The sequence below is a fragment of the Chenopodium quinoa genome, unplaced genomic scaffold, assembly GCF_001683475.1.
Source record: "Chenopodium quinoa cultivar QQ74 unplaced genomic scaffold, ASM168347v1, whole genome shotgun sequence".
NCBI lineage: Eukaryota > Viridiplantae > Streptophyta > Magnoliopsida > Caryophyllales > Amaranthaceae > Chenopodium > Chenopodium quinoa.
In genome coordinates this window covers 1126599-1152087 of record NW_018743593.1, presented here as the reverse complement: position 1 = coordinate 1152087, position 25489 = coordinate 1126599, and the positions used below count along the sequence as shown (strand labels likewise).

General features: G+C 31.4%; 1 protein-coding gene across 2 annotated transcripts; it reads left to right on the top strand.

Annotated features, from left to right (window-relative positions):
• The first annotated feature begins 8734 nt into the window (after positions 1 to 8734).
• LOC110682755 (agamous-like MADS-box protein AGL12) lies at positions 8735 to 24736 on the top strand. Of its 2 annotated transcripts, XM_021859084.1 has the most exons (7): positions 8736 to 9175; positions 20511 to 20601; positions 21651 to 21712; positions 22622 to 22721; positions 23729 to 23770; positions 24251 to 24292; positions 24424 to 24736. In XM_021859084.1, the coding sequence occupies exons 1-7, from the start codon at positions 8994 to 8996 to the stop codon at positions 24514 to 24516; spliced, it is 612 nt and encodes a 203-aa protein (XP_021714776.1). In that variant the 5' UTR covers positions 8736 to 8993; the 3' UTR covers positions 24517 to 24736. The 2 variants fall into 2 exon arrangements, with proteins under 2 accessions (XP_021714777.1, XP_021714776.1); XM_021859085.1 differs by lacking the exon at positions 24424 to 24736 and having other exon boundaries at positions 8735 to 9175; positions 24225 to 24292.
• Positions 24737 to 25489: the final 753 nt, after the last annotated feature.

Below are 25489 nucleotides of genomic sequence, written 5' to 3'. Positions count from 1 at the left end.
AAGCACATGGAGAGTAGAGATGCGCAAATTGATTCAATTCTAGCACATAATAAAATTGTAGATAATCAAATTGCGCAACTTTCCGCTACTCTACAAGCCCGCCAACAGGGAGCTCTACCGGCACAGCCGACCAGGCCTACGGATCAAGCCTATGCAATTACTCTAAGGAGTGGTTCAAACTATGAAGGGCCCCCTATGCCTAGAGTTGATGAACCTGTTTTATTAAATAATGCTAATCTTGATTCCATTAAACCTGACAATGTAGCTAATAGCCCTGTAGGGCTAAAGCATAGTACTAATATATCTAACTTTACATTGCAAGAAACGATTCCAGAGAAGGTGTCCACTCCATATAAGAGCAATAATGCTCCAAAGCCAGTTATCAAACTTCCATTCCCCAATTGCCACTTGAAGACAAACTTGGATAAGCAGTTTGGTAAGTTCCTAGAGATGGTAAAAGATTTGAAGGTAACAGTTCCCTTCACTGAATTAATCACACAAATTCCTTCATATGCAAAATTTATGAAAGAAATATTGACAAGAAAAAGGTCTATTAGTGAGGTAGAGATGGTAGCTTTCACTGCAGAGTGTAGTGTCGTACTTCAAAATAAATCTCCACCTAAATTAAAAGATCCGGGTAGCTTCTCTATCCCTTGTCATATTGGCAATCTAATGATTGATAATGCATTGTGTGATTTGGGTGCTAGCGTTAGTGTTATGCCATTATCTGTGTGTTCCAAATTGAATATGGGTAAATTAAAAGCTACTAATATTACTCTACAAATGGCCGACCGTTCTTTCAAATACCCCTTAGGTGTTTAAGAGGATGTCCCCGTTAGAGTAGGTAAATTTTATATACCCGTTGATTTTGTTGTTCTTGATATGGCTGAGGATATGCAAACCCCGATTATTTTGGGTAGACCATTCCTTAACACTGCATGAGCAATTATAGTTGTGAGAAGTGGTAAATTAACATTATCAGTAAGGGACGATAAAATTGTTTTTAATCTTAATAATACCCCTAAACGCCCTATGACAGAGGAGAAGTGCTTTACTGTTAATGTGGTTCAGAATTATTCTAACAAGCCCCAAGCTCTTGAAAAAGATCCCTTGGAGGCGGTATCTTGTGTTTCATCCCTTTCAGATGAGATAGACAAATGGCAGAAGGATGTTGATGCAATAGAAAGAGCCCTCTACACTGTCGGTCTTGGTTTTGAGGACGAAAAGGTGGAATCAATCAAGAAAGTTGTGCAATTTGAGCCTACGGTAAGTGTTCCGCCAGATCGAGTTGCAAGTGTTAAATGCAATGACAATATGAAGCAACCCTCGATCAAAGAAGGATCTTTGGTGCTTAGAATTGAAGAACTCCCAATCCAAGTCAAGGAGGATCCACCAGACAAAGTGAATTGGCGTCCCATAGGGCATGTCAGGAAGCCTCGTCGCAGCCAAAACACCTCTAGACCGGGTGAGAAACCGCCTGATCAAGCGTTAGGCCAAGGGTCCTAGTTATTGTAGTTGGTAAGAAGGTCGTGCGGGACCTAGATAAACAAGCGCTTTGCGGGAGGCAACCCGTATTTTAATTTTTTTAGACTATTTTCTTTTTCTTTTTCTTATGAGAGGAGAGATGAGGGAATTTAATGGGTTTTATGAGTGTTTATACAGGTTCGAAAGAAAGGATTTCGTCAAAATTTGAAGAAAAGAAGAAAGTAGAGATTTCGTCAATTAGCCTCGGGTCCGACCGGGCGCGAGAGCTAGGTCTAAAAATCGAGTGTTTTTGCCAAACCGGGCGATGGGCGCCCGATCGAGCGCAAAACTCGTTGTATACAGACATATTCGTCCGCCCGATCGGGCAAATCTCGCCCGACCGGGCGCGAGAAAAGACGAAAATTATTCCATCCGATCGGGCGAAAGAAATACGAGGCATTAGACCGCCCGATCGGGCGAATGGCGCCCGACTGGGCGCGAGAACTACACGAATAAAATATCGAGATCGCCCGACCGGGCAACAGACCGCCCGACCGGGCACGAGGGGCGTCTGCGTATTTCTTCTTCTTTCTTTTTCTTTCTTTCTTCATTTCTTCTTTCCTCCATAACTTATTCTCTCTAAAACTCAAATTTTCTCTAACTTCTCTCTAAGTTTTCTCCTTCATTCCTCAACAAAATTCAAAACTTTTTACAGATTTTTAATCCCTTCTTCATCCTCTACATTTCTATATAAAAAATTTCGAATTCCATTCAAATAATTTTCATACCCATTTTTACCATGGCTTCAAAGAGGGCTCGGTCTATTTTCGGTAGGAGTTCTAGCTCGAGGGAGGAGTATGACCCGGCTTTGCACATCCCGTACTGGCCGACGATCCGTATTGCTAGCTGTAGGGAATAGTTTCAAGCCTTTAAAATCCCACTAGCTTGAACCCCACTGTGATCATACACTAAAGTACGGTGGCGTCCAAAAGGGAAGAAGAGAGAGCAAAAGAGTCGCCAACAAGTTTTTAAGGAACTTGTAAACCGTTCACGAGGTGAAGGTTACACCCCTTAATGATCCAAGAGATCGCCAACTCCATAAGGTCATGAACCAAATAAGGGTTCGGGGATGATGGTACAAATCCAACCTAAAAGAGATTGAACCTGCCCTAATAATAGGCCTCTACTTTATTCTGATCGTATTCATGTGCGCTTTCTGATTAACATACAATCAATAGGATTAACCCTAAACCTGTTTAATCTATGTTGGTTGAATTTTAATGCACAAACAAATCTATTATTGGCGATCACTTGAATTATAATCACATTAACCCTAAACAAGATTATTAATTATCTTATCAAGCGTGATTGCAAATACCAATTCCCTTTAACCTGCAATAAAAGGTGATCAAGAAATAACAATATAAAATAATATGCATATCAAGCAACATAATAAATAATCATGATAATTAATAATAATAATCATAAATGTTAGAAAGAATATAGGAAGCATCATACTTTTAATCATACTTGACATTAAAAACACCCTAGACATGATACTAGAAATAATAATAACAATCTAAGCATGATGTCTACATCATAAAATCAATAAAATACTTACTTGGATGCCTCATACCTCTTTTTAATAACAAAATACACACGTTAGTAACTTCAAGGAAAATAATAATCAAAACAATTAAATTAAATAATTGAAAGAGAAATTTGGGACCAAACCCTCAGAAATTAAAACCTTTCACGTCTAGGGCGAAGGCAACTTCGAATATGGCTAGGTGTATCAAGATCTAATGAATGCGGAATTTTGTATGAAAAAGCAAGAAAGAAAGAATGCTAAAAGATTAATGTTATTGAGAATTGATGAAAGAAAGATGATGAATAAAGAGAATTGGAGAATGTTGGTGATAGATTGATTGTAGATTGTAGATGAAGAAAATTGATAATTGGTTATTGGAGATAATTGGTGATTGGTGAATGATGAAGACTTAAGAATAAGGAGAATTGGTGAATATTGGAGATTTTTGATTGTAGATGAATAAAAACGGAGTTTTTGATACGATATTTATAAAGAAAATCGGCCAAAAAAGATAATTTATCAAAACAGAGCCTGAAGATCGCAAAAACAACTTAGCGCCAGCCCTGGCTCATTGGCGCCAAGACTAGTGGCTTGCGCCAGGCGCCAATGGCTGGCGTCTAGCGCCAATCCTGGTTCCAGGCGCCAAGGCCTGGGGTTGGACGCCAAACCGACTTTTAACACGTTTTCGAAAATATGATAATTTTATCGTACTGGAAGATAAAATAATATAATTTCAGTCGAAAATGCTATTTGATCTAATTAACACTCTAAAGAACCCTAATTGAATTAAGAATGATAAGACCTTCTAGAATGTTCTTAGAAGACCAAAACCTTTCCTAATTACATTAGGAAGATAAATCATATTAGGCCCTCCCCTAGATCATTGGGCCGTACTTAAAACTCAAACCGGGCCCAGTTTAGTAAATTGGCCATAAATTCCTCAATATTCATCGAAATTGGGCTTATAATATATCGTTGGAAAGGTCTTTGTAAGCCCCATCCAACTAAACTACTAATGGACCCATATCATGGACCAACCAAAATGGATTGGCTGTTTTCTTTAAAATAAAGTTTTCAAAAACAGAGAGAAGAGAAGAGAAAAGAAATAAAACTTTCCGCAACACTAGACCTTTCCACACTTTCGTTTCATTCGATTATGATTCGACGTGAAAGGCACTCATCACTGGGTTTGGTTTTGGGGAGACACAAATGGGTGTCTACACTAGCCAGGAGCAAAAGGAGCGGCTAGAAAACCTAGTCGGGCGCGAGGTAATTCCTTCACGGTGGTTACACCGCCCTACTTTAGAATCGTATGGTTTGTATGATTTTGTGAAACAATTTTTGAATGACATAGGCATGAGAAAATTTGTTGATATGCACTATCCTACATACCGTGAATCAACTTGTGAATTCTTGTCTTCTTTAAAAGTTGTAAATAGTAGAAATGGACCGAATTTAATTTTTAGGTTGAACAATAAAAATATTAGTTTAACATTTGTGGAATTTTGTAAATTGTTTGAATTGAATTCTGAATTACCATTCCAATGGCATGTTGATTACAAAATGGGTGACATTTATCATGCTCTGACTGGTTTGCCTACTCTCGACCCCCAACATGCTAGTACCAAACCTATTCATCACCCTGTCCCAAAAATCTGGAAAAGATTTGCGGGTTTATGTTTTTTAGGTAGGAACGAGCCCCAAAATGCCCAAACTAACGAGCTAGCTGTTATAGGTCGCTATGTGTCTGGGTTTGGGAAATTGAACATAGGTAGGTACATTATTCACCATTTGAGCAGACATGCCACAGCCAGTACCCAATCTCGCACCCCAATTCGTATAGTAGGCCTTATCACTAGAATAACAGTGAAAAAGGCCGGTTTTGTTGAGGATGGACCCCACTAACTGACCAACAGTGGACCAGATACCTACATGACTGCTAGGTATTTTGAGGAGTTGGGGTGGGTACGACCGGATACTGAGCAGACACCCCACTGGTGTATTAGGACTGAGACCGAGCAGCCTTTGCCAATCTTTCCCTTACCTAGTCTTGACTTGACCGCCTTTCCCCCAGGGCAACCATCCTACACATATGACCTTTTAGTTGCCAACGCTAGGGGGCAAGCACCACCAGTACCACCACCAGTTCCACCACCCCAGCCTCAGCCCAAGGTGGCGTTTTCTCCACCTCGCATGTCTCACTCCGTCCCCCATGTTGACTCTGACCCAGTTTGGGACCTTCAGAGTATAGGTCAGGCTTTAGGCCGTATCGAGCATTCCCACACTGACCTTAGGAAGATGGTAGGCTCCATAGACCAGAGGTTAGGGTACCTGGAGAGGAATCAGGGTAGAGCTCTCCACCCTAGGTACGATGACTATGCTCGTCGGGGAAACATTCCCGACGATGCTATTTACCCTGACTGGTTTCAGCCTCCACCCCAGGGATACAATAGGGATCCCACTGCCCATGGTATTTACACTGATTATTCTGCCTTCCATGGGTATGACCAGGACATTCCTTTCGGGGGACCGGCGGGGGGGACTTTTCAAGCTGATTATTTTGGTGGTAGCTCTTCTAGTGCAGGTGGTGCAGGTGGCAGTGGAGGTGCAGGGTTCGGCTCCATGGATGAGGATGATCAGGACTAGCTATGATGGGCTAGTTCCGGAGCCAATGAGGACATTGTCTGATTCCGACTTGGGGGAGATTTTTGATTTGGTATCTTTCTTTTTCTCTTTTCTCTTATTTTTGGTGTGTTTTCTTAGGTTAGATTTATTGCTTTCTAGGATAGTTTTATTGCTTTCTTATATAGAAAAAAAAAATACAAAAAAAAGTTGAAGAATAAAAAAATCCAAAAATACGTTCCAATGAATTGTAAATCATGCTTCCCTGTGCCCCATACTTGAAAATATTTGTTCTGTTTCTTGGTATATGATGATAAGAATTGTGAATTAGTCGATCATAATTTGATGTTTGATTGCCTTGAAACCTTAACATGCGCCAATCTTGTCCAACTACTTGTGAATATAGTGCTTGACTAGTTAATTTGGTTAGGAATGTGTGTTAGTTCCTGGTATGTCAATGAATTTGAGTATTGGTTTGCAACTATAAGTAATGTTTATATGATTCATTATTATGCACATTGAGGAGGACGAAGGCGTTCATTCTTTTAGGTAGCCTCCAGATGATTGTAGATACATTTGTTCCCTTCTTGCTACCCATGTTGTTGCCTTGACTTTTTATTGTTTATTAACCACATTACAAGCCTATTTTTCCCCATTGGTTACTAGTCCCAAGCTTGGCTTGGGGGAGCTATTAGTGAGTGAGGTGAGGGAGTTTGTAGTGTGCTTATTATTTGCACAATTTGGGTTGGATTTGAGAAGTTGTTTTGTTTTTTATCATGTTTATTTTTGATGAGTTTAAGAGTTATATTTTCTTGAAAAAATAAAGCATGAAGTTATGAAAAAAAGAGAAGTTCAAGAAAAAAATAAGTGAACTTCAAAAGAAAAAAAAAAGAATAAAGAGAAAAAAAATGTTCAATGTTTAAATGTTCTAGTTGGAGGTTGATAAAAAGAGAAAAAAAAAATTGAGCTTCAATGAAAAATTCAAGTTTGAAAATAAAGTTTGTTTATTCACTCTACTTCTTCATTATTATATCTTATGAGTGAAATTGTAAGTGTTGGGATTGTTTATTATGATTCGAGTATATTTGGTGGATGTTAGAGTTGGTTATAAAGGAGATGTTGATCATTATTTGTTTTGATCATGGGTTTTACTAGGATTTGGCTCCTTTAAGCATAGTTTTTCTCTCACTTGTTCCCAAATGATTCCTACCCTTTACCCTAGCCTTACATTACAAGCTTTAAAGACCTTCCGACCTTTGTGCATAGAGTTGTATGAATGTGAAAGTGTTGTTTATCAATGCAAGTTATGATTTGACATATTTTGAGTCGACTAGTAGGTTGAGCGTAGATTGTTTTTATACACACGAGAGTGTGAGTTGGGAGGGCATTGTTCACATAAAGAGGTTGGTTGGAGAGCGATCGAGTACATCTTTTACTCGCCACATAAATGAGAGTTGAGTGTGTGAGCACTAGTCTTGAATTCTATATTCTCTTGTGGTTTGCTCTATTTGACAATTGTTAGGGAGGAAAGGTAATTGGATGGATTTGATTGGTTGATTTTGAAGTATGTTTATTTGATTTACCCTGAATTGTTTGTGCTTGATTTTTACTTTTTGGGGTAAAGCATATTTATTGATTCATTGATGAGATCTTTGCTTAGGGACAAGCAAAGGTTTGGCTTGGGGGAGTTTGATGTGTCTATTTTATATAGTATTTTACCCCCGTCCCTTGGTCGTAATTAGTAGTGTTTTTGGCTCTTTAGAGCCACTTTTATTACTAATTGGTGTTTTCTAGTGTTTTCGTAGATTTGGTTGACTTTTGTAGGGATTTGCACTTTTGGAGCATTTTCCCGAGATATTATGGAGCAATCACGAGCATTGGAGAAGCACGACTAGTTTTTATAGCCCAGGGCCGGTTAGAGCCATTGAACCGGTGATTAAGGGCTCAGTATAGGTGATACCGGGGCATTTGGACCGAGTATTCAAGACCTGAAAAGGAAACCCAGATTGGCCCAAAGAATTGGAGCCCAATCGTAGTCCAGTTAGTGGCCCAAGAAAGCCGCCTGGCCAAAAAGGCTGGCGCCCGGAGGCGCGCCCGGCCGTGGAAATAAGCAAAACTCCTAATTTAATTTAAGCCATAAGCCCTAGGAATTAAAATACCCAAACTGAATGAAAGCCCTAAACAATAAATTAAATTCCACAATAAGCATACTCCGTATACAATTTTAATGAAATATATATTATCTCCATTTTATATTATTTGCAATAAAGAGGTATTATTATTAAGATAATCCGTATAATATTTTATTTTTTTTTGTTGAAAATAGTATTAAAACTAAATGAAAATTTGATCAATCTTATTAATATCAATCATTATAAAGTGATGACCTTTAAAATTTGCAATTATATCTGTGAGACAAATATATACTCCGTATTATTCATAAGTGCTAATAAAAAATTACCATACTTAAGGCACATTGTACAGCATTTTTTGGCAAGCTTGATAGAGTTGACTCTCAAAGTTAGGTATGTTGAAAATTTTGACTAGAGCTTTATTTGAAATTATCCAAATTTCAAACTCGTACGTATGACACACGCGGACATACCAGTGCAACACACCATTCATGACATCGTCCAGGGCTAAGCACTTGTGAGCTTGGAACATGCCAATAGGTGTAATATCCCACCTTTAATTGGCTTTAGTTTTGATGAATAACTTGTGATTCTTTAAGATCATACTCCCCTTTATCCGTACAAGTGTCTTCAATTTTAACAAAGAATAATAACCTTGAAAGACTGTCTAACATTCGCAAACCCACTGAATAATCAACTATATAAATCATTCCAAAGCATCAGAATAATTTAATTTTAAGCCATATTTTGCCACCTTGTAATAGCACTATAAAAGTGATACTAAATTTTAATAAATAATTTCTCAAAGATAAAATTAATTGGGGGACAGTCCAACATAAAAAGTTACGGTAAAAAAAAATAATAATAAAGCTATACCATCCTATAATTATTTGTAAAAAAATAGTTGTACTTGTATATATAAGAGGTCTCAAGAGCTAAGAATGAAGAAAACAAACGCTTCATTTCAGAAGCAAAAACACACAAAATTACAAGCGGCAACTCCGAAGCTAGTTCAAACTAGTGGGGGGTTGTTTGCTATTAAGCATTCAAAAAACACTCACAAAAAATTTATATTACAAAAAATATTTCATTGATCATCGAATATTAGTTTGTTGGTTAATAATTTCTAAAGAACGAGTGAAGGATCGATACAGAAACTTGATTGGAGATCGAAGACTGATAGAATGGCGCGAGGAAAGGTGCAGCTGAAGCGGATAGTGAACCCGGTGCATAGGCAAGTTACGTTCTGCAAGAGGCGAGCAGGGTTGCTGAAGAAGGCTAAGGAGTTATCTGTTCTTTGTGATGCTGATATTGGGGTTATTGTTTTTTCACCTCAAGGCAAACTCTATGAACTTGCTACTAAAGGGTACGTACCTATACATTTTACGTGTAACATCTTTGATTAGTTTTTGGCTCGAGTAATTTGATGACCCAGGTCACTATATGTATATTGAAAATAAAATTTATAATTAATTTAGGTCAAATATTAACATAGATTAGTTACCTTTATTTTGAGGTTGATGTTTTCATGAAAAGTGCCATTTAAACTTTAATTTTGCAAAACATCAAAATTCATTGTTCATTATTTAGTAACCTGAATTTTATAATCTGTATTAGTTAGGACTTATGAGTATTTAAATTGTCAAAAATTGGAATGTTAATTTTTATTATAAGAACTTCTTTGAAAGCTAACACATTTTTGTGGCAAAAAATAAAGTAAGAAAAAAATATTAACTTAACAATCACAATACATTTTTAGTTGGGTTACATATTTTAGTAATAGGTGTGATCAAATGAATTGAAAGATATGAGATTTATCATTTTAAGTTGTAAGAATATAGATAGATAAGCTGAAACTTAAATATTTACAATTTTATAAATATGATTAACTCTTTTAAAATTAACTTTCTTCATATGATGTGTCATTTGGATTTGTTTTAAAAGTTTAACTTTAATAAACAAGTGACATTTGGAGTTTTAGAAATTTAACTCTAATAAACAAGTAGTCATGGTTCCATTAAGTAGAATATTTATTGAAGTTTATGAATTATGATGAGATTGCTATCTATAAGTTTCACATGATTGAAATAAAACAGTTTTTTTTTAAAAAAAAAAATTAAGCTCAAACAAAATAATTTGTTGGATGACCACTATAAGAACTAGCTTGTCCATATTATGATAATAACAATAATTTGCTATTAGTCTAATACAAAGTACGCTAATCAATGGTCACGATTAATCTCTCCAAGCATGGTTGAATTCTCTAACCAAAAAAAATAATAAAAAATAAAAAATAAAAACATGGTTGAGTTCTCGAGTTGTAATTTTTGCAACGAAAACGTGTGGTCATGCTTATTGAGCTTAACACAAATTATATATATATATATATATATATATATATATATATATATATATATATATATATATATATATATATATATATATATATATATATATATATATATATATATATATATATATATATATATATACACTCCGTAATTCTTATATGTATTTATGGAGTATTGTCCTTAAAATTTCTTATAACTTTTTGTGGATTATTGTCCTTAATCCTCCATGTATCACAAACTAATCCATATAACTACTAAGGGCCTGTTCACATTTACTGAACTGAACTAAATTGATTGGAGCTGAACTGAACTGATTGGAGCTGAACTAAACTGAACTGAACTGAACTGAAATGAATATTTACAAGAGAGAGAAATTAGGAGCTGAACTGAACTAAAATGATTGAAGCTGAACTAAAATGAACTGAATTGAACTGAACTGATGTTGGAGCTGAACTGAACTTAACTGAACTAAAATTAAGTAAATGTGAACATACCCTAAAAGTGGAGTCTTTTTTAGAGGGAATTATCACCTTTATTTGATTCTATTTCATGTATTTGATAATTTAGATTTCATTTGATGAATGGCAATTAATTTTGTTCAAAAAAGAAAATATAAAGACTTCTATATTTCAATTACTACTTTGTATTAATTTTAAAAACCGAGGATGGCTCAAGAATTATCTAGTTTTCTTTAGAAAAAATTTATATCAAAATGTAATTAAAAAATTATGATCATTTTATAGAGTATTTGAAAAAAGTTAAATAAATTAAAATAAGTTCGGATAAAATAAAATAAAATGAATTCAGATAAAATAAAATAAATTCCTTATGAAATATTTTTATATAAAATAAAGTAATTTTAGATAAAATAATTTCAGACAAAACTAGAGGAACCAAACCGTTTAAACAGACCCTTGACTTGATTTAGTTATTTTGATGGAAAATGTTGATCAGCTAAATAAAATATAACCTTTGGCATTTTATTTTGTGGTTCTGCTACCAATCAGTTTGATCACACAAAATCATTTATTCCCTTCGTTGATATTATTTTCTTTTAAAAAAAAAAAATAAATAAATAAATAAATAATAAAAAAAATACACCCTCTTATATAAGTGCATCGATCAGTTGACTTATCTAGCCATTTTAGATAAGTGCATTATTTTTTAAAATGTAAATACTAAATATTCATCTTGTTTCAAAAAAAAAAAGAATGTAAATATTCATCTATATTAGTATATATTTTTTCACTCAAAACTTTTTTTAACTCTCGATCTTTCCTGATACTCCCTTTATATGTGAATAAAATATTCTTTCATTTACTTTTTTTTTTACCCATGAAGTATTAAATTTCTAAATTTACCCAGTCGCACACTTAAAATAAAATTCACTTGAATATACTTTATTTTTAAATAATAAAATAAAATAAAATTCACTTAAATATTCTTGTCTAAACATTGAGCATATAGAACTGATGCACTTAACCAAAAGTTTAATCTACATCGATCTCTTTCTGTTAATTAGGCCCTGTTTGATTCACCTTAATTTTGCTGAACTGAAATTATTTTTACTGAACTAAACTTAATTTTACTGAACTGAATTATTTTTACTGAACTTAAATTATTTTTATCTGAACTGAAATTATTTTTACTGATTTTCTATTATAATTCTTCTTTAAGAAAACTGAATTTTACTGAACTGAACTTATTTTTACTGAACTGAAATTATTTTTACTGAACTGAAATTAATTTTACTTAACTAAACTTTTTTTACTGAACTTAAATTATTTTTACTTAATATTATTTTTTTAAGGTGAAGAGAACAGGGCCTTATTGAATCATATCTCTTATGAATGTCAACTTTTAGAATTTTAACGTAAATTTTCATTATTATATACTTCCATCGTTTCATTTTTTTAAGTCTTATTTGCTTTTTTTTCATGTAACATTAATATTACGGATTAATATTTTATCAAAAAAATTTCCAATTTGTAACAATATTTGTGTCAATTCAACTTTCTTATGTAAATTTTGTTTTTCCATGTACATTTATTCCTTTCTTTCTCTACTTTTTTGTATATCCAATGTAAATTTACATTTTTAATATACTTTTACTACTTAGTTATGTTTATTAATTCTCGTGAAAATTGCCCATAAGTGACTATCAATAAGGGGCGGAGAGAGTAAAATAAAATATAGTTAAGTAAAATCTTGTTGTAATTGTTAATATATCATATATTCAATATGTGATTTTTTTTTTTATGATTTGTAACAATGTGTAATTAAAGTATTCATAATCAAATTAATACATTGACGTTGTCAAAAAAAAAAAATATATATATATATATATATATATATTAATACATTGAAAACCATGAATAAGCAGTAAGCAATAAGCAAAATAAGTAGTGGTACAAAAAGGAGTAGAAGGGGAAAACTGTCTAATTTTACGTGCTATTACGCAGATTTAAGTTGTTTTGTGGTTTTGAAACTATGAAAAAATTTAAAACTTCAAAAACCTTTTTGGCTTTTTGGACTAATGGTTTCATTATCTTAAAAGTCTTCTAGATTATAGCATCAATTGGTCGTCCCGTTTTTTTAATTGTCAAATTGTAGGTAGAGATATCTCATATGGAGAAACGATTAAGGGATTGATGAGATAGAATATATTCTATAATTTTTAAAATTTTTATGTACTAATTTTATACTTTTTTTAAGGGAAATTAATTCAAGTATCTTGAGGTTTTAGAAAATGTACCGTGTACCTTGAAAACTTTTAAATGCATCGTGTACCATTTAGGTTTGTAAAAACTTGCACCAAATACCCTTAGGTTCACAATAAATGTTCATTTTGTTAAATTAAGACCCCCTAAACATCAAATTCTATTAAATTATTACAGTTTAATGCTACTATAATGTTACACCATTAAATTATAAAGTAAACTTAGTTAATAAAACAAATTCTAACATCCAAAAGTAGAAGTGTCAAAATTAAACCGATCCGAAAAAAATCATCCGTTTTGAGTTGTAATAGATCCAATTTGACCCGAGAAATTCAAGACCCAAATCCGATCTGTAATCGACCCAAACTTAATCTGAATCCGAATTTAACCCGATCTGAACTTAACTCCACACAGATTTGATTTGACTTGAACTCAACCTGAACCCGATATGACCCGATATGAACTCAAACCGAACTGGTTTGATTCGACTTGAACTCAACCCGATTCAAAAATGACACGACAAATAACCGATTTAATCAAATCCGTTTTAACCCAAACTAATATTACCTCGTCTCGATTTTAAATCGATCCGGTTTTACCCGCTCCGATTTTAACCCAACCATAATTTTAAACCTAACCTATTATTGACCCTTTTGTTTCAAGTTCTTATACTACATATATTTACAAATTTACTAATTATTGATAAGTTAGAAAGTCTAAAACTCTAACAAATATATTAATTAAATTGAATTAGTAAAAAAGTAAACTAATAGTACTCATAGCCTCATGAGATTAAAGAATTGAACAGTAGTACCTTAAAAAGAGGACATTCTTTTTTGTATATCACCATATGTGACTATCATCGATCTATCAATCTATCACTAGTTCATTACTATTTGTCTCACTTATGTATGTAGGTATCATAACTCATCGATAATTATTCAATCTGAATTTGGCGCCAAGATAAATATTACACAAGTGTTGATTGAATGAGAAAACCAATTCTTCGCACTTCGTAATAATTAATCACGCAATATGAAAAATAACACATGGATGACTTGATATCGACCCAATAATATGGTAAAAATTCAATAGTTACTCTAGTTTAAAAATTAAATTCGGTCAACTTGACCAAATAAAATCTAGCAAACACGTAAATGATTTGAATCGGAATTGACCAAATACTGAATCAACATTATTTTAATCAAACGAACCTTGACCAAATTGAAATCATTCAAACCGAAATCAACCCGACCCTAATTCATCCAACCCAAAATTAACTTGGTCTAACTTATTTTGAATCCGATTCGAATTTATCTGAACCGTATATGAACCGATCGATCTGGAATTGACCCGACCCATATTTGACCTCGACTCAATAGACCATGATCCGAATTCGACCCGACCTGAACGTGACCCAACTTGACTTGACCTGAGTTATAAGAATAATTTTGACCCGAAAATATCTGATCCGAACAGACCCGATCCGAATAGACCCGACACAAACTCCATCCGGTTATGTGAATTTACACCTCTACCCAAAAGCTTAGAATTTCTAATGATCGTCATAATTCAAATTTTGATGTAATTTAAGTACTTAGGATGTTTTCCTGCATAAATACGTAGTATAAAGTATTAAAAGCGAGTTAATATGTGGGCACGATTTTATTTTGATAAGTCTATGATGTGCGCATTTGTTAGAAGATTAAAGTATTTGGTGCATTTTTTTTTACAAACCTCAGGGAGTCAGGTATACATGATGCATTTGAAAGTTTTCAAGGGTACACGGTGTATTTTTTAAAACTTTGGGGGTGCATAGAACGATTTCCCTTTTAATTTTTAATTTATTACTCTATTTTTTTAGTATATTTATCATTACTCTATGTTTAATGCAAATTTTTAATATATATGTGATCACCAACATTATTAATTAATAATATCATCACTTTACACATAAGAAATTAATGTAATTGAGTAATAGGGGTCACAGTGGTAATCAAACTAGGGCTTTTAAAATGATAGAAAAATAAAAGGAAAATTTGCAAATTGCACCATTTAAAGTTCATATTTTGCAAATTGCAGTCATTTAAATTTTTTTTTTTGCAAATTGCAGCCCATAAGTTCGGATAAATTGTAAATTACAGCCCAATTCAATTTTTTCATCGATTTACATGTTCAAAAATCTTCGGTTAAGGTTTTAGGGGTCATTTTAGTCCTTAAGAGCCCGAATTGAGCTCGGAATCAGCAAAAAAAAAAAACGTAAGTGTCTCATATTTATAGTTTCCCACAAATCGATACATTTTTGTTACGCAAAACAAGATACTTGCGTTATTTTTTTGCTGATTCCGAGCTCAATTCGGAACCCTAAGGACTAAAGTAGCCCCGAAAACCTTAATCTAAGATTTTTCAACTTGAAAACCGATGAAAAGTTGAATCAGACTGCAATTTACAATTTATATGAACTTTTGGGCTGCAATTTGCAAAAAAAAATTTAAATGGCTGCAATTTGCAAAATACGACCTTTAAATGGCTGCAATTTGCAAATTTTTCAAAATAAAATTATATATCAAACAAGTAAAGTTATTTTTATATTGATTATTACACAATTTTTTTATTTTTTTATTTTTATTTTTTTTAAAAGAACAATAATATCTTTATTTAATAGACTACATATTTATAATAATAATAATAATAAAGATTTGTAAATCACGTGTGTATTTAGAGGTAACGTAACTTTTACAATCAAAATCATAACTATTTTGCATAGCTCACACTCCACCGTTTTAAACTTGACTCGAGAAATGATGTTTTGATTGTAAAGTTGATTACAAACCCTAAACCCATATGAATCCATATCACCTTCCCAACAATTATTAGATTCCTAAAAATAAAATTCTCATCCATAAAAAGAACAAAAATCCCAAAAAATTTGACAAAATTCCGGAATTTGGGATAAACTTTTACAAAAGAAGATAACAAGCAAAACAATGCAAAAAACTGAATTAAATTAAAGAACAAGGGTCCGAAAAAATTAGATTGTTTTCTACTTAAATTCCCAAAAAAAAAAAAAAAAAAAAAAAAAAAAAAAAAAAAAACCACCTTAGAGGAGAGAGAAGAGGAGGGCGACTTACTCTTAAGTTATAAAACCACAAGCTATTCAAAAAAAAAAAAGTTATAAAACCACAAGAAGAAGGCCGGGACATTGAAATGAACAAATATGAGGTTACTTTAGAGAAAAAAAAATGATGTAGGTTACTCGTATGATGCATTCAGATTACCTTAGATGAAATTAGGTCACCTTAGGGCCTGTTCTCTTCCTTTGAAATTCAGTTCAGTTCAGCTCAGTTAGTTCACTTCAATTCAGTTCAGTTCAGTTCAGCTCTTAATTTACGTCTAATGATATTGCTAATGATATAAAGCCAAATTTCATTCTTTTAAGCTCTTATTACAACAACAACAACAACAACAACAACAACAACAACAACAACAACAACAACAACAACAACAACAACAACAACAACAACAACAACAACAACAACAACAAAAACAACAACAACAACAACAACAACAACAACAACAACAACAACAATAATAATAATAATAATAATAATATTAACAACAACAACAACAACAACAACAACAACAACAACAACAACAACAACAACAACAACAACAATAATAATAATAATCAATAAGTAATAAATAATAATAATAATAATAATAATAATAATAATAATAATAAATAATAACAATAATAATTGAAATAATAATACTAATTATAATAATCAATAAATAATAATAATAATCATCAATAAATAATAATAATAATAATAACAATAATAATAATACTAATAATAATAATAATAATCAATATAAATAATAATAATAATAATAATAATAATAATAATAATCATCAATAATTAATAATAATAATAATAATAGTATTAATAATATGTACATTTGTATATACACATATGTATAGTAATAAATAATCAATAAATAATCAAAGATCACTAATCCGTAGTTAAAAATCACTAATTAATAAGTTCAGTTCAGTTCAGTTCAGCTCAGCTCAGTTCAGTTCAGCTGAATTCAGTCAATCGGAACAGGCCCTTAGCTATGATGGATAAGTATATATTAGCCCCTATTCACTTCACCTTAAAAAAAATATTAAGTACAAATATAATTTCGGTTCAGTAAAAAATAATTTTAGTTGAGTATAAATAAGTTCAGTCCAGTTAAAATAATTTCATTTCAGTAAAATTTAGTAACTATTAAGAATAAATATAATAGAAAATCAGTAAAATTAATTTCAGTTCAACAAAAATAAATTCAGTTTAGTAAAATTAATTTCAGTTCAGCAAAAATAAATTCAGTTCAGTAAAATTAATTTTAGTTCAGTAAAAATAATTTAAGTTCAGCAAAAATAATTTCATTTCACTAAAAATTATTTTAGTTAAGAAAAAATAAGGTAAAGTGAACGAGCCTTACTCTTATAAACAAATATGTCCATACCATATAACTAAACACATAAACGATCTTTGGGTAGATTTTTCCCCATACATATTGATAATTTGACTAGTTTAGTTTGAATTAATTGAAATTAGAATCTCATGTATGTAAAAATTTAGAACATGCGACTCAAATTTAAATTTAGAACATATGACTAATAATTTTGAACATGTGTGTAAGCAATAATTTAGAACATCTTATTCAAGAATTAGAACATGAGAGTCAAAATTTTAAAAATTTGCTTTATGAAATTTAGAACATATGATTTAAATTTAGAACATCTGATTTAAAATTTAGAACGTATGAATAAAAAATTTAGAACACTTGGTATAAAATATAGAAAATGGGAGTAAAAATATAGAACATATAAGTCAAAATTGGAACATATGCTTTCGAATTTAGAATATATAACTAAAAATCTTAGAACACACGCACGTTTTAAAATTTAGAACATATAAGTTAAAATTTCGGAATAAGTCATTCGAAATTTATAATATCTAACTTAACTAATTTATGGTTTAGAACATGTGAGTACTAATTTAGAACATTTGATTTAATTTAGAACATCTAGGAAAAAGCTTAGAACATCAGGTTTAAAATTTAGAACATACGAGTAATAATTTAGAACATAAAAAGTGTTCTCACATAAGAAAAATTCTCACGAGAGCCTCCCCCCCTATATATATATGTTTGGCAGTTTATTAATTTTACGATAAATATTTTTAGATCCATATTAATAAAAAAATTTATAATAATTTAATATTTATAAGGTATTCATTGAAATGAAACAAATAAACCCAATAAATATGACTATGATTTACGAAGTATTTATTTATTGTGAGTAATTTAAAAAAAATTACAGTGTCAATATTCCAATAGGAACGAACAAAAGAATAAGAGAGAGTAGGATATTTGTTTAAATTCTTTTTTTTCTTTTTTTCTTTTTTTATTTTTAATTTATATATATATATATATATATATATATATATATGTTTGTTGGACTCTTCAATAAAATTGAATTCATGTATGTGTTGTTAAAATGAAATGATGAGACTGCAAATTAAATATTGTTCTAATTTTAATTACTTGAAACTCCAATGATTTAATATTTCGACATAGGTTTTAATTAAGGATAATGTTATATATTTCCCTTAGGGCTATATATAGCATTAAAAACACTTTTGAAAATTGTATAAAATTAGAATTCATGATAAAAACACGCGTAGATCAGTATAATTAGTATGTTTTTGGGATACAAGTGAAGAAATGAAATTACTTTAGTCTCCCCCCTCTCTCTCTCTCCTCTCTCCTAATCATTAATATGGATTTCGGGGAACTTAAAAATTAAGTTTTATAAAATTAAGTTTTTGGGATACAAGTGAAGAAATGAAATTACTTTAGTCTCCTCTCTCTCTCCTCTCTCCTAAACTAGCCTCCTTTGTTAATTTTGAAGGGGCTTTCATTGAATTTCACTGGTGAAAAGCCCCAATCTTTATTTCTTTTCAGTTTTTTTTTTTTTATTATTTTTTTTTTTATTATTTTTAAGTTATAATAATGTCTTCCTCAAAAATTAGGGTTTATATCCTTCGAAAGACAAGTCTTTTTCGATCTCATTTTAAAGACAAGGTTTTTTGAAATCTTTTGAAAGGCAAGGCTAAGATTGTGTTTAATTTGGTCTCTAGTTGTGCGAGGCTATGATTGATTATTGCTCGGATTCGGGTTATTACAAATTCAAATTAGCACCAGAATTTTCTATCTAAAAAAATTACAAAGCAATGACGGATTCATTCAAAAAGTTGTATGAGACAACAAATCGGGAATGTCCCTAATTGTTATATTTATGTATTTGGAATCATAGCCCTTCCCCGATTAATTCTTCTTTGATTTTGTTAAATTCGATTTCATTATCTTAATTGTAAATTGTAGATGTCGTATGCATGGCTTTAATGAATGATATTTAGTGTGTTTTAGAACTTCTTTTTTTATTTACAAAAAAAAAAGTTAATTTTTATTTCCTCCGTTTTTTTAGTTGACACCGTTTGACTTTTACACTATTCACACAAGACGCTTTGACTCGCTTTTGTGGTTTATAGATACGACAAAAGAAATTCATGTGGGATCTTATTGTTTGAATTGTTTCAATGTATATTTTATTAATATCCACTTATTATAATTTTACAATGTTGATAATTAGAGATATTAATCGTTAAAAAATGGTGTTGGTAAGCGTGATATAATAAAAAGATGTCAACTAAAAAACCAGAGGAAGTATATAATTCTGACTTGCCAAAAAAGACCTTTTTATGTTGCCCAAAATTTCTGGATAGGATGCAAATTTTTGGCCAAAGTTTGGGTTTTGGACTAAATCGACCACTCTTTTGACAAAGTCTTGCTGTGGACCTGGTCCACAATAATATTATTGTGTACCCGAGATTTATACACACGCAACTGACATTATATTGAATAGAGTGACGCTTATTTTTAACATAGTAACCTTTATTAAAACTTGTATAACGTTTAATATTATTGTGAATTTGAATACGATGTTATGACCCTAATTTGAACATAGTGACCTTTATGATTCATATTAACCAGTATAAAATATTTCCTTAAAAAAATTAACCTTTTATAGCCTATATATTACCAAAATGACTTTAATTTAAACATAGTGACCTTGTTTTTATTATAGTGACTTTTTTTTTTTTTTATTAATAAAACAACCATATTTTCTCTAATACTAGTGGTCCACAATAAATTAGTGTGAACCAGTTTCATTTAAGAATTTATGCATGACCAAGTGTATAATCAATAGAGATAAAATGTTAGAATTTCAAGTATCATGATATCAATTGATTATCAAATTAATAATAACTCAAAAATATTAATGTTTGAAAATATACTATGAGATAATTCTAAATGATTTTACATGATTTTCCCTAATCAAAATACAATAAACAACGCATATGTAATAGGGTTATATTCAAAACATACTAGGTATTTAGATAATAAATTAAAGCAATCGTATAATTTAAGCAAAAATTCCATATTTATTCTATTACATTTTTGTTATGTACTTTTTACTTATTGTTGCTAACCAGCTAGTGTGCATTTTATAAAGAACCATGCAAGGGCTGATTGAGAAGTACATGAAGTGCACAAGTGGTTTTCACCCAGCTGAATGTGACAGTGTCACACAGAAGCACTTACTGGTATTGCACTTCTCCCATTAACTTAATTTTAAGTCAATGTCTTCATTATTATCGTTGAATGTTTTAATGTATGCACAAACTATTAAAAAAATCGGATGTATAATATTGTGCATCCATTATAAAGATAGCTTAAAGTGATCAAAAGTTATCCCTCAAATGAATAAAAGTTACCCCAATATGAATAAAAGTAGCCCAATATAAATAAAAATTATCTACGCTTTATTAATAAAGAATCACATTTTAAATGACTAAAAATCAATTATTAGTGATTGAATGTTATTAAATTACCTTTATAAAACTTTTCTTGTTGTCTATTTATATAAAAACTGTATTATGTTTAAAGTTACCCAAAAAAAGGCAAAAAAATTACCTTAAAATTAGCTAAAAGTTACTATTATACTGCTCGATGTACACTAAGGCCCTGTTTGATTCACCTTAAAAAAATAATATTAAGTAAAAATAATTTCAGTTCAGTAAAATTAATTTCAATTCAGTAAAAATAATTTTAGTTCAGTAAACATAGGTTCAGTTCAGTAAAATTCAGTTTTCTTAAAGAAGAATTATAATAGAAAATTAGTAAAAAAATAATTTCAGTTTAGTAAAAATAATTTAAGTTCAGTAAAAATAATTTAAGTTCAGTAAAATTAAGTTCAGTTCAGTAAAAATAAGTTCAGTTCAGTAAAAATAATTTCAGTTTAGCAAAATTAAGGTGAATTAAACAGGGCCTAATATTAGTGTAAATCAGGTGTATACAAAAGTTTTTCTAATATATGAACGTATTTTTCTCTTTCAAAAATTATAATCTTTACCTCTAAGTGCTTTTGGAAGAATATTGGTCCATCAAAGAATTTTTGGAAATCTTTACCTCTCATACATATGCGTAGTAAGATACATATGCCATAGTTAAATATTTGTACTATTTAGTTTTACAAAGTTACACTAGTAGTGATAGAAAATATACACATAATATATGCAAAAGATTTACTCATTTATCGATTATTTAGCTTTTTTGTTTTTTGTTATTTTTTTTTTTTTTTGTTCTGGAATAGGAATCCAAGGATGAAGTCAACATGATGACACATGAGATCAAATTACTTGAGAAAGGGCTCTGGTACGGTATAAGAACCATCACCATAGTAATTCTTTTAGGGTTCGTTTGGCACCGCTATGGTTTTCTGTTTTTTGGTTTTTTGTTTTCTAAAAGTATATAATATGTGTCCCATAATGAATCAAAAATTATATAAACTTGTTAAAATTATGATAATTTTGAAAACTGACAACAGAAAAGTGGAAACACCTTTTTCTTATTTCCTGTTTTTGGTTTTCAAAAAAACAGAAAACTTAAAACCAAAACTGATGCCAAACAAGCCCTTAGTTATTTGTTTATTATTGGTTTATTAATTATCCAAAAGAAAAGGTTAGAAGCTAAATCCTTTTAATTTTTTCCCTTTCAAAATCACCATTTTTTCCCTTTAATTGAATATTATGAATGATGAATTGCTCATGGCCTCACATAATTTATGATCACTAAGAATTTACTTGATTGGGTAACTGGATCTTATTTTCAATTGGTCTTTTGACTTATGAGCATCGGATTTATAGTAGGCTTGGCTTAGGCCCTATTATGTCCGTGTTTAATTTGCATAGTCATAAGTTAAAGAAATTTTAAATAAATTTAATTCAAACAAATTTGGTCAGATACTATCATACAAAATAAAGCTGCAATTAATCATACATAGGTTAGAAGATAATTAGATAACTTAATATCAATGTGGTTAAGGGACATGTGGACGTACATGTGGTATAAACTTTATTAGAAGGAGAGTTTGGTCACACCATACTACTACGCATTTAACATATATACCATGCACTATACCTACGTGTTTTTATTAATCATGTACGAAGTTTCAATACATCAATACACATACATGCAATAGATCAATTGATTATATACATGCAATTCATGAGATTAATTTGCTACAAAAATGGGAAAAAAAAAATAAAATTGAGCTGGAAATAGGTCCATATTTGGAGGGGCAGAAGGAGCAATGACATTGGATGAACTGCATGCACTGGAAAAGCATCTCGAGTCATGGATTTATCAAATTCGTGCTACCAAGGTGCTTTTTAATTCTACTCTACTTTGTATTTCCTTTTAACTTTTTTAGTTCCACTAACAAAAAACAATTGAATACTTCATCTATCCCACAAATATTGTATCATAACCCGTGTTCACATTATTAAGGAGTAGCGTTATAAAATTGAAATTAAAAACCAATAAAATCACGGAGTTTGGGGCCTCTAGTGTCATATATTTCATTCATTATGCCCTACTACATTATGTTATTCTTTGCACCAAGTTGAGGTGTTGAAACCCACTATAGCCCACTTGTGAGTGTCCCAAATTGGAGAAAGAGGATAGATAATTCCACTTTATAAGGTAGAGGAGTTACTCCTACTATTGCCAATTGGTTTTAGTGTAAAAGCTCCAAAGCCTTGTTTGTGGACCAACTCTCCTCCTCTTTATTTGGGTTGCCCAGACCAATTTCATATTGTTTCAAAATTTATCATGGTATCAGAGCCCAGGTTTGTTGGGCCGTTTATAACTGGGCATTTGTCAAGCCACTAGTTAAGGGGCCTCTATTGGATGTTCATTCCCAAAGAGGATTTATATTGTACCTTCTGGTGTGCTCTAAGTTCTAAGGACACTCATAAGTGAGAGGGAGTGTTGAAACCCATTGTAGCCCACTTGTGAGTGTCCCACATTGGAGAAAGAGGAGAGGTAATTCCACATTATAAGGTAGAGGAGTTTCTCCTACTATTGCCAATTGGTTTTATTGTGGAAGCTCCAAAGCCTTGTTTGTGGATCAAACTCTCCTCCTCTTTATTTGGGTTGCCCAGACCCATTTCATATTGTTTCAAAATTTATCAAGGTTTTGTTGCCTCGTGCACCTACACCCATAGTTTGTGTCACTGTGGTAAAAAAAAAAAGCAAAAAAACAAAAAAACAAAAAAATAAAAAAAAAAAAAAGAAGAAGAAGAAGAATCTTATGTTAAAGGAAAAAAGAAGTACATAGTATATATCTATAATATGACCACAACTAATTTACTCATTATCCAATTGCAGATGAAAATTATGTTTCAGGAGATTCAAGTTCTAAAGAACAAGGTAAGTTTAAATCATCCAACTGTTTTTTTTTTTTTTTTTTTTCATTTAATTGGCAATTGGATTGATTTTGTTTAATTATGGGAAAGTTGTATTTGATATTATTTTAAGCAAAATAAAACATGGGAAGAAATTAGGGGGACATATTAACTTCAGTTCTTAAGAGCTGGCTAATATAATAGAGCTTTTTTATATATTTTTTTCCAAAACAATGGCTAATAAGCATAATAATATTATGGACTTGTTTTTATTAAAAACAATTCAGGTGATGTTGCAAACTTGCAATATTATAGAACTTCTTATAAACATATAATTTGTAATGCGGAAGTGAAAACTAAAAGGCCAGGCTTTTTTTCTAGTCAACTAAAAAGCTTTAATTAAAATGCTTACATTTGATTCTTATTGTTATAATACTAATCTTTACGCTCTACTATTTATTGTTTTCTTAATTTAATAGAAAATCTATTTGGTTTGATTGTTAAGGAGGGTGTCCTGAGGGCAGCGAACAAGTATCTTCAACAAAAGGTAGCTTAATTTATCATCATTATTACTTGACATTTTGCACATATTATATTTCATTATTAGTATGACAATTAATTCCGAACAGAGAGATTATTACAATGTATAAACTTATTTATCACCTTCCACACTTGCAGGTTGAAGAGCAACATGGGTTTTATAATGTTGAACCACTGACAACTAACATCCCATACACACTGACTATACCAAATGAAATATACCAATACTAGTTAGTGTACTAACAACCTATATTTCTTTGTAGTTAATGAATAAAATTGAGATACAATTTGGCTCAATCGAATCTCCATGTAATATATCTCTATCTTATGTAAGGTTTGAGATCATACTATTGAAACTTTGTGTCATGGTTTGCTTAGTGGTTGCTTGTATAATACACTCAATTATGGCATGGATTTATGTATTGTAACCAATGTGTTTGGTTTGCTTTTATTTAATTTTTTAGTTACTACTTACTACACCCCCTTCCAATTAATATGACTCTTGTTATTGACTAAAACAAACAAGTTCAGGCAAAGCTTAGATCAAAATACCTTAACATCAATAGTATATATTAAAAGGCGTTTCTAAAGAAGTTAAGATGCCACGTGGCGCTAGACCTGGCAAATGGGTCATTCGGGTCGGGTATGGGTCGGGTCATTTCGGGTCGGGTCAAGTTCGGGTCAAAAGATTATCGGGTCAAGTTCGGGTCGGGTCGGGTCATTTCGGGTCTCAGGTCGATTTCGGGTCGGTCGATAATCGGGTCGGGTCGGGTATCGGGTCAACACTTCGGGTCAAGTTTGGGTCGGGTCAGTTTGGGTCGGGTCAATTTTCGGGTCGGGTCAGTTCGGGTCAGGTCAATATTCGGGTCCAATTTTCGGGTCAACTTCTAGTCGAGTCATATTCGGGTGATTCATTGGGTTAAATTCAACTCTGTATATACATTTATTTATTTATTTTTGACGAAAAACTCACTATATTTATTAAGGCTATATTTTTCATGGATTATATTAATTGTTTGACTTTTATTAACCTTTTTTTTTTTGTGTGTGTGTTTAGAATTTTAGACTGAGAATCACTTTCAGGATCTCCTGAAACAAAGAGGGATGCTCGAACTAATTGAGTTATACCTCACTCTCTTATTGATCTTAGTTTTAATACGTACTCTTATTATCATTGTCATTGTTGTAATAATTTCTTTGAATT